At 30.1% G+C, this 11,627-nt stretch overlaps 1 protein-coding gene across 1 annotated transcript; it reads left to right on the forward strand.

The window, feature by feature from the left end:
* Positions 1-2,985: 2,985 nt before the first annotated feature.
* LOC144549600 (uncharacterized) lies at positions 2,986-4,003 on the forward strand. Its single transcript, XM_078298382.1, has one exon. The coding sequence runs from the start codon at positions 3,073-3,075 to the stop codon at positions 3,736-3,738; it is 666 nt and encodes a 221-aa protein (XP_078154508.1). The 5' UTR covers positions 2,986-3,072; the 3' UTR covers positions 3,739-4,003.
* The last annotated feature ends 7,624 nt before the right edge of the window (positions 4,004-11,627 follow it).

Below are 11,627 nucleotides of genomic sequence, written 5' to 3' on the forward strand. Positions count from 1 at the left end.
TAAATATTTTTTCCTTTGAGTATTTTTTTCCAAAAGATTAAATTTTACTGTAAATTTTAGTAAATAATATGACAATAAAAATTAGTTTTGAGTGCCACGTATAACAAAATATATAAATATTTTTCATTAACTATGCCAAATCATCATAGAGAGAAATTCAATTGCCTTTCCATTCTTCAGTCTAAAATCATAAATCATGCATCTTTAATTGGGATCATTTATTTTCTTTCTTATATTTGATTTAGAATATGATTTCCTAACTTACAATTGCTAGTATTCTAGAGGTTGGACCGCATTTTTAATGCCCTGACCCAGTACTTGAAGTTTATAGATCATGTTTGATTAAAGGGTGATGTAAATCTTTTATTTTACACTTAAGTTTTAAATGAGTTGTAAAAGAGAAGATGGAGTTGACACAAAATAAATTGAATTACTTTTTCAAGCGAATTAATTTAGTGCACAACTTCACATATTCTACCGAAATTTTTATTTATACATTCAAAAAAAAAATAAACCAAGAAAATCATGTGGAGATTTCGGAAAACATCCGGACCGTCAAATCAATCTGCGACCCCATTTTTGAGGGGAGGGGACGCAGATTGGCTTGGCGTCCCTCCAAATATCCAAAGATGTACGGTGATATTAAATATATTTAGGTTTTTGAGGGGTCTCTAAGCCAATCTGCCCCCCCTCCCCCCCTAAAAAAAAAATGGAGCTGTAGATCGATTTGGCCGCCCAGGTGTTTTTGAAAATCCTCATAATTTGAGGTGTTTTAGTTATTTTTTTTATTATGGTATAAATAAAAATTTCAGCATATTCTATGAGAGTTCATTGTCATAAATAGATATTTATTTCTTGATTTCTCTTTTTCAGAAAGATTAATTTAAATCATGAATTAAATTATCAAATACAAAAGCAAAACGTGAAGAAATAAAATAAAATAAGCTAACTTCATCTTCAATTTAAACAATCAAAAGAAAATGACCGTTCATTGTCATAGTAGAAAATTACCGTTCTATATAAAAGAATTAAAAAGAATCCCCAATATGACAAAAGAAGTACAATAGGGGCTGGATTTACAAACAACGGTCTTCCTTCCTCAATTTCGAAATTCACCTTTTATTTTCCTATTAATAACGATTTCGTTTCTCTTAAATAAAAAGTTGGCACATGCAGGGTTTTTTTTTTATAAACCATAATTAATTTAATTTTTTTATGAAACCAATATGATTATTTTTTTTTACAAAAATTATAAGAACTGAAATGTCATTTCGGTCCGAATCTTTTTTTTTCAGAACCAAAATGATAATTTAGTCTGAAGTATTTTCACAAGTTTTATAATATAATGTTTTCCAAAATCCGTGAAAACGATTCGGACTAAAATAGCAATTCGGTCTGAAAAAAAATACTTCGGCTCGAATTGGCATCTCGGTTCGTATAGTTTTTATAAAAACCAAAACAATCAAATTAATTAGTTTGGTAAAATTTATTTTTTTACTTATAGTTTCTAAAAAACATTCCATGTGGGGTGTATGACATGTTTAAAATTAGCCGATGTAAATTGAGTAATATTGTACGGGAAGAAAAGAAGTTGGTGAAGTTGTCGGCGCATTACCCATATGGACCCATTAAATTGTTTATAGAACACTAAACCACTTACCTCAATCTCATTATTTTATTTGAAGAATAGATGGTTTACATTTTTAGTAATCGAGATCTTTAGATTGTGCTCCAGGCGGGGACACAGAGGAAGGAAACGATAAATTCATTGTGTGGAGGTGAGAGTCTATGAAATCAGGCTAATCAGATGAGCTCACATGTTTCAGAAGAAGAGAATTAGAAAGGGAGCGAAGAGAAACGAAAGGGAATGAGTATTGTTTGGAGATGAGCGTCACATAGATTTTAGCAAAATATGTCACTTCTAAATCAGAGTATAGGTTTTACTGTTCGGAGAGTTTATTTTCCCCATTACCGTCCCTTCCTTCCCTTTAATAAGTTGTTCTCCCACTTATTATGAAGCACATCCATACTCTCACGTTGACAAAAATTACATATTAGAAGTAAGAGGAGGATCTAAATGCTTTTATTTATTTTTATCATTTATTACACTTTTATTAATATTAAACATTTTAAATACATATTTGTTAAAATAATATCGTTTAATATGATTTATTTGAATAATATCGTTAGATATGATTTTATATGTATATATAAAAATAATATTTATGAGTTTCATTTCATAAGAAAATGGTTGGTTGTTTTTCAACCATTGGTCCATCATCAGCTCGCCACGCTTTTCACGACCCTCCTCCTGGAGCTTGGGGCAAGCTATGCATAAACTACACAGACAGAGTTATTTTATGACTGTGATTGGGTTTTATTTCTAGCTTACTCCAACTTATTTTGTTTGAGACTAAAGGCTTGGTTATTGTTGTTTTATAGAAAAAATAATATAGATCATCTAATAATTTTATTTGAATATTTGAATATTAAATTTTAAGTAATTAAACTTTGTTTAATAAAGATATAACGAGACACAAAAATAAAACATTTGATAATACTCTTAAAGCAAATATGCTTAAAAAAGATGGGTTGAATTTTTACTATTTCGTCAAAACCCAAAACAATTAAAGTTTGGATTATATTACTTTCCAAAATCAGAACCTTAAAAAAGAGTCTAAGCATGAACCCAACTTTTGTCTTCTTTTGTAGGTGGTGTACACTAGGCATAAAAGCAGATGTGTATAACTTGATTCTTTGACACCTCTTCTTCCCACTAACTTATCCAAACAACAAACAACAAAGGAAAGATACAAACAATGGAATAGACAAGGAGAGGAGATCATTCCTTCTATCAATTTGATATATTTCAGTTTCACCACTAATAAAAGACCCACTGTCACACACACACACACACACCAAGTAGTTAGTTGGATCTGACAATCCACCTCATATTTCTCTCTCCATGCTCTCTTCCAGCTGTCTCTCTCTATAACCTTGACCCTCTTCAACTACCAGCCTTTCCCACTATTTTTCTCTTCTATTGTATCCCCCTAACAAACCATAGAAGCCATGTCAGAACAGAGCTCCAAAAATCAGAATAAAATTCAGAAACAAAAATCCAAATCCAAATCCAAATCAAGCACAGATCCTCAATTCAAGCCCAGCAAAGAGGTGAAAGGAATCAGATTCGGCGGCCAATTCATCGTCAAATCCTTCACTGTGCGGCGGGCCACCCCTCTTGAGCTGTTTCGCCTCCTCGACATTCAACCTTCGTATCTCTCTCAATGCTCTAGTCTCCCCTTCCCTTCTACCACTACATACCTCCCCACCAATTTCACAATTCTCGCTCACAATGCATGGCACACGTTGACGCTCGGCCTCGGTACCAAGAAATCAAAAGTGGTACTATTTGTTTTCGAATCAGAATCGATGAAATCGGCCGTGGATCAACTTTGGCCAAGCATGATACCACTTGGTGATGTAAACAAAAAGTTGATCCGAGGGTTGACGGGTAGCGAGATGGCACGGTTTAAGTTTAGAAAAGGGTGTTTGACAATTTATGTGTATGCCGTGAGGCGAGTCGGTGCAGCCGGGTTCTTGTGTGCCGATGATCTACGAAGAATTTTAGAGGCAGTGGTGGAATTGAAGGATTTTCTAGATCACACTGCCATGCTTGCTTTGCCATCTCAGAAGAGCATCTCATTTCAACAACCAGCTGTTAGAGCCGTTGCATAAACAAGTTAAAGCATTTGAATTGGTACCTGAAATTGGTGAGAGATGTAATTTATTTTGTGTTATTTTCTTGTTTAGAAGGATAGATAATTGACTTCTGATGTGATCTGCATTGAGCATTTTTGTAACTGTATAGTAGTGGAAAAAAAAATGATCCTTTTTGAGGGAATTGTTCTGTTTTTTTCTTTTTTAGAGTTTTGTTAGGATAGACAATTCTTTGAATTTGGTTAAATTGTGTAATAAACTAATAATTGTTTGGTTTTCTTAACTTGTGTAAATTAAACTTAATAGAACTCTTTGGAGATTGCTTTTATTAGATAATATTTTTTTCATAGATTTTCTTTGCTTTTTATATAATCTTTTCAGTATAGACAGTTCCAAACAAGTAAAAGTATTGTTAGTGATGGCACCTTAGCTTCTAAAGGCAAGCGAAAGTGATTTAGGCGTAGAAACTTTTTGACAAAGTGGGTATCATGGAAAGAGATGTTAGAATAGTGTGTATTTAATTTCATTTGTCAATGAATGCTTTGATTAATAAGGTATAAATGCCATAATTATAGGCGTAGATGAGCTGGTGGCATCTATAATTGAAAGTAGGTGAATCAAGATTCTTATAGAAGTTGGGGTAATAAATATGGGGAATCACTGTCCTCTGCGTTAATTTCTGAATCGTACTATCAGAATTTCAGATCAATCTGATTCATACCTATAACACACGGAGCTCTTTAATATTAGTGTGGATCTCAATCGGACGGTCCAGATCTTAACTCAAAATTTGAGTTTATCAGGAGGATACGAATTAGAAATATCTCAAAATATTTCCTTAACCTCTTTGGTAGGCATTAAAAGGTATTAAAAAAGTCACGGCACATGTACCGGTTATGTGCCGTAATTCGGGTGTCTCGTGTTATGATCATTTTTGGAAAATTTGATATGTCACGTAAAAGATTTGATAACGGCAGGTATATAATTATGCTAGTCACGTGTATAAATTTTTAATAAACTAATCTAAATTATGAAAAAAAAAATGTTAAATGTGACCAAACGTGACCAGTAATGTGTGGACATGTCACGTGTTGTGATCATTCATGAGTTGTGGCCATTTTTTTTTCAAATTTAGTCACAATACGTATAAATTTGACTTGATCACAGTATGACACGATACGGCACGTAATTAGATCTCTATTCTCTATTTTTTTGTCTTCCAATTTTTGTTATTTTCAGAAGCAATAAGTTATTATATAGCTCTCTTTCATATCAGTGAAGCACCAATAATTATGATAGGTAACAATATAAATTATTGATGAGAGATCACTTGATAATTATATATATTTACAATCTTAACAATTTGTAAAAGAAAAAATTAAAATTAAAATCTAATAAATGTAGGAACGGTCTATATGAAGCATATATCATGTCATAAATCTTGCAATGGTAAGATTTATTATATGTTTTGTCGTACATCAAATGACTTAAAAGTTAAGCGGTTTGCAATTAACGCTTATTTATGTATCTTCAAACAAAATTTAAATTGCATCAAATTTGATTGCTAGTCTGTTTATATGTCCAATAACATACCTACATGTCTAGGTTTAATCTTCAATTCTATTTGAATTTATTTGAAAAATTATCGACAACAGATCTTCGACATAAAAATTGTCGAGTGATCCCATTCAAGTTATTCAAGGAAAAGTTATTGTTATTTTATACCTTTTGTCAAGTTATAGAAATAATTTTAGTTGTTTTAATTTTATGTGAGAAGAAGCTGAAGAGCAATCAGTCTAGTCTAGGACGAAATTTTTATTTTTACCATTTATAAAAAAAATGACAAACTAAATAACTATTAATTTATGAAAATTTTATTTTTGACACGATCACAACAATAAATGATGGATATAAATAGAGTGTTTGCCACGTTAAATAGCGAACAACAACATTTTTCTTTACTAATCAAAGCCGCTGCAGCAGCAAAGTTATTTAACGTGGCAGGTACTCTATTTTTGTTCGCCATTTGATGTATCCATATTGCTTTTTAATTTTTTAAAATATTTATACAGATCATATATTTATTAAAAATATATAAAATTATTATTAAAACATACTAAAGTTCATAATATTTATCTAATTATAATAATGAATAATGGAATTATTTCCAATATATATATTAACTATATATTCAGATACAGATAATTGAATTATAAAACTATATTTGTATCCATATTCACACGGACATTCGAATATCAAATATTCACATCTAATTTTGTTCCATATCAAATACGAATCAGATATTATCCATATTGTTTTTACCCTTATGTGCATCAGAATACCTTAAAATTAATATTGTAATTTGTGATATAAACGGGAACGGACTTATGCACGATGAATGGGGGGTTAAATGACATCAATTTTTTTTTACTTATATATATATATATATATATATATATATATATATTTATATAATTTAAAGTAAAAATATCATGAGTATCGTAAATTAATTCAATTCTTAGCATAAAATTTTTATATATTTGACGTTATTCAAGTTTGATTCTCATAGTTTGAAAATCTGACTCAGAGAGCTATTATAATTCATCATTTTGCTCAACAGGAATTCAGATGAATGAGTGGAGAATATTTTTTTTTACAAAATTAATTAATTGTGAAAGAACGGGCAGAAAACTTGTTTCTTATTATTATTATTTTTTAAATTGCATTATTTAATGCCCGTTCAGAGATGGTACTCATAAATGAAGAATTAAATAAATAAACTTTTCCAGGGTGTTTTATCATTTTTTTTCCTTATACTTGAGGAGAGCTATTTCCAAATATTAAATAAATAAAGAGAAAAAAAAAAGAAACAAACAAGAAGAATAGCTGAATAGAAAAGGGTAGGAAGTGGGACTACTGTTTTTGAATAGAAAACAAGAAGAATAGAAAAGGGTATAAGAAGAATAGAAAACAAGAAGAATAGCTGAATAGAAAAGGGTAGGAAGTGGGACTACTGTTTTTGAATAACAAAAAATTGTAAAGAAAAGAAAGTGGTACTAAAATACAGAGAGATGGTGATGATAGCAAGAGGTGGAGACTGGGCCCCAATTATATCATGACAGGTCTTTTATGGGTCCACATTTTCTATGCAGATAAATTGTGGGCTCCTGGCTCCTTTCCCTGCTTCTCTTGTAAATATTATTTTAGTTATATTTATATATATTTTTTCGAATAAACTCCCATAGCACACAGGAAAATCACTTGATCTGAAAATTATATAACATCAGATCAAGTGATTTTCTACATATCTAAAAAATAATATTTTTTTTTAAATGTAAAATTTGGTTTGCGAGTACATATTCATATGGAGATCATGTTAAACGGTTTGGATCGATCGTTAGAATTTTGAAAATTCAAATATTAAGCCGTTGCACGGAGACTCTCTATGCTACGCGTAGCACCATAGCAAACTCCTTATAAATATATATATATAGAGAGAGAGAGAGAGAGAGAGAGAGAGATGGGCTATGGTGCATTGCAATGCATAGGCCATGGTGTGCATTGAACCATAAATCACAGATTCAAAGTCCAAATGACCGATCCAAACCGTTCATCTTGTTCTCCATATTAATATGTGCTTGGAGACCAAATTTTATATTTTTTGGAATTTTTTTACTATTTATTAAGCCACTTTGAAAATCGCTGATCCAACGGTGACTGTTTGGAACAGTAAAATCAGAAGCCACCGTTGGATCAGCGATTTTCAAAGTGGCTTAATAAATAGTAAAAAAATTCCAAAAAATATAAAATTTGGTCTCCAAGCACATATTAATATGTAGAACAAGATAAACGGTTTGGATCGGTCATTTGGAATTTGAATCAGTGATTTATGGTCCAATGCACACCATGGCCTATGCATTGCAATGCACCATAGCCCATCTCTCTCTCTCTCTCTCTATATATATATAGGATTTGACTAATATGCTATGGGTAGCTAAGAGGCCTCCCGTGCTACGGCTCAATATTAGAATTTTCAAAATCCTAACGGTCGATCCGAACCGTTCATCTTGTTCTCCATATTAATATGTGCTTGGAGACCAAATTTTACATTTTTTGGAAATTTTTTACTATTTTTTTAGATTTATTGAATATCGCTGTTTTTTATGGTCCAGATTTGTCTGAAAAACAGCAAATTTCAATAAATCTAAAAAAATAGTAAAAAATTTCCAAAAAAATGTAAAATCTGGTCTCCAAGCACATATTAATATGGAGAATAAGATGAATGGTTCGGATCGACCGTTAGAATTTTGAAAATTCGAATATTGAGCCGTACCACGGGAGGCCTCTTAGCTACCCATAGCACCGTAGCCAAGTCCTATATATATATATATATATATATAGAGGTTGGCTAAGATCAAAGTGGTAGTTCCTGAACTTTGGTGCTACCAATTCGTTTTTCAATTTTCAAAGTTCAAAATGTCGATCTGAACCGTTCAAGTTGTTCTCCATATTAAATTGTGCTTGGAGACCAAATTTTACATTTTTCTGAATTTTTTTGTTATTTATTAAGCCACTCTGAAAACAGCTGATCCAACGGTGGCTTCTGATTTTACTGTTTTGTTAAGCCACCGTTGGATCAGCGATTTTCAAAGTGGCTTAATAAATAGTAAAAAAATTCAGAAAAATGTAAAATTTGGTCTCCAAACACAATTTAATATGGAGAACAACTTGAACGGTTCGGATCGACGTTTTAAACTTTGAAATTGAAAAACGAATTGGTAGCACCAAAGCTCACGAACTACCACTTTGATCTTAGCCAACCTCTATATATATATATATATATATATATATATATATATATATATATATATATTTGTGTGCTATGGACCTTATGCAAGAGATATGACAGTCTAAGATAAAACCCGATCGTAGTTTATAAAGTTGGATAAAATTTACGCAGTCATTTGATCTGACAAACATTATCCGTTCAAATTTATACTATTCAAATACTCTCTAATTATTTCTTCTTCGATCAATTGGAAGAACTATTCTCAAATATTACCTCAGTGCAGTTCAGAAAACATTTTTTTGGCTTGAAAATAAAAGAAAAAATCAACTCATTAGATGAGATAAAAGATGGAATACTTTTTTCCGATCTAGATGAAATCGAACTCATTAGATGAGAGTCATGTACCAATTGTTAATGTGATAAATTGTGACAATTAATGAGATCAAACCTATTAATTGAGTTCTATTCATTTATTGAGAAAAAAAAAACAATTTATGTTACTTTTGTCAAATTAATTTTTTATTTAAAAAATATATATATTGCATAGAAAAAGGGGAACAATTCCTGGTACAACCCATTTATCTTTAGTCTTGTCTGGGGCCACCTTGCGGTCCCCAGTTAGAAAAAAATAGTGCAGATCAGAACTTTATAATTAGGGGTTCATGTGCGAACACTTATGTTTTGTCATGATTTGTCTAATGTCTTGATCCAAAATTGAGACTGACTGGTGATTTGGTCGTCTGTCGACACTGGATTAAGAAATTGTAATTTCTAATTCAAGCTTCTTAAATTCGTTTCAGTTGCACCAAACACTAGGTTTAATTGCAATATGCATAAAATAAGGCTATTACATGTAATAATAATAATAATATTATTATTATTATTACTACTACTACTAGTAGTCTTATTCTTATTTAAATTTAATCGTTGTTTTTCAAAAGTAGTAGTACAAAGAAGTTTAAAGTTTAACAGATAAAATTAGTTATTCGTTCCGTTCAAGATTTTATACAATAGTTCTTCTTAACAGTTGTTTTAACTTTCTTAATCAAATGTTATACAACTTTAAATACAAACTTACAAAACAAGAATTTATGGAGATTAATTAAGATCTTTGTCTCCTATAATAGGTATTTTGTCAAAATAGTATATATGAAACAAATATTAGAACATTAGCTCTTCAAAATTTGAAATTTTGTCCTGAGTAAGTTCCAATTATGCAAATTATGTACAAACTTATTCTAATTATACATGAATAATCCAAGTACAACTTAGATTTAAATTAAATACAACTAACTTAGCCACAAGTACTTTTCTGAATAACCAAAAGGTAGTAAATTAATATGATTTTAATTTGCAAATTGGAACTAACCTGAAACTACAATTACAGTGTAATTATTAAGTGATATAACTCATTTAGATGCTCATATTAACCAGCTAAGAAACCATATATTGCTAACTTCAAATTTGAAGTTTTTCAACATATATAACAACTGCTTCTTAGTAATACAAGTAAGAATTTGAAAAATAACTTTTTAACATTTACAACATAAAATATGATAGTATAACTAGTTTGCAAAATAACTTCTTTGTTAGTTTTCACCAATACCTCATAATTTTTTTTTGTATATATTAATTGATAAATTTTGTATATATACATAGATAAATAGCACTAACTTGAGATTGAACTTTTAATGCAAAAGCTTTATATATATTAGTTGAAGTATCATATAGAAAGTATTTTCTTTAACAGTAAATCATATTATTCAAATGAAACGAGCATGTATATATATTGCGAGAATGCATGTTACCACTTAACAAATGACGTATGCAAAATATTTTTCATTCTTTAAATTTAATTTTAATTATTCACTTCCATTCAATATGAAACCAAACAAGTATGCATGTAAGAAAGTTTCCACACCTAACATGTGACCACATTCAAAATATTCTTTGATATTTTGATTTATATTTCATCATTATCTTGCAAGCGATATTCTTGAATAATAGTGCCATTATATGCTCAACGAGATTAAATTTTAAGACTAGCTAGTTACATCACCGCATGTATTAGATAGGGGCAGAGTTAGACTTTCGGATTATGGATGTCAAACACACATGAAGATCAATTATATATATATATAGAGAGAGATGGGCTATGGTGCATTGCAATGCATGAACCCTTTTATGCATTGCACTCTAAATCATGGATTTAAAGTCCAAAAGATCAATCCGAACCGTTCATCTTGTTCTTCATATTAATATGTGCTTGGGGACAAAATTTTATATTTTTTGGAATTTTTTTACTATTTATTAAGCAATTTTGAAAGTCGCTGATCTGATGGTCCAGAAAATTTTACTGTTTTTTACTGTTCACAGCAAAACAGCAATTTTCAAAAATGCTTAATAAATAGTAAAAAAATTCTAAAAAATGTAAAATTTGGTCTCCAAGCACATTTCTATATAAAAAATTCCAAAACAGCAATCTTGTTCGGATCGGTCGTTTGGGCTTTAAATCCGTGATTATAGTGCAATGCATAAGGGGATTCATGCATTGCAATGCACCATAGCCCATCTCTCTCTCTCTCTCTCTCTATATATATATATATATATATATTTTTTTTTTTTTTTTTTTTGAAAAAAATAGGGGTCAAGTTTACAGTTTTAAATTATTTTACTGACAATTAATTATATAAAAAAAATCATATATAAATATAATTTTTTTTGAAAAGAAATGAGAGTCAATTAATCCATTTATCATTTCTCACTCCGCCTCTGTATTAGATAGAAAAGATTTTTAAGTAGAAGACGAAGGCCTATTATATTTCATTAATTAAGTAAAAAAAGGCACAACCTATAAATAATTAAAGGTACTTATTTACAGAAATTTTAAAAAATGCAAGAGGAGGTAAATCGACAAAATAAAGAAAAAAGACTTTTATTACATCAATGAATTAAATTAAGATTTCATTGCATTTAAAAATGTGTTTGGTTTGTATTTTGCTCACAAGAAACGATTGTTGCTCTTTAATAAGGCATCATTTGGCAATATATATTGGTGTTGTTTGGTGATTTTTATAAAGCGTATAATTGAAATCGAATAAATATGTGAAATGTGATT

This window comes from Carex rostrata, chromosome 2 (assembly GCF_964058835.1).
Source record: "Carex rostrata chromosome 2, lpCarRost1.2, whole genome shotgun sequence".
NCBI lineage: Eukaryota > Viridiplantae > Streptophyta > Magnoliopsida > Poales > Cyperaceae > Carex > Carex rostrata.

Coding starts and splice junctions, on each gene's coding strand:
- LOC144549600 (XM_078298382.1), top strand. CDS start 3,073: ATGTCAGAACAGAGCTCCAAAAATCAGAATAAAATTCAGAAACAAAAA.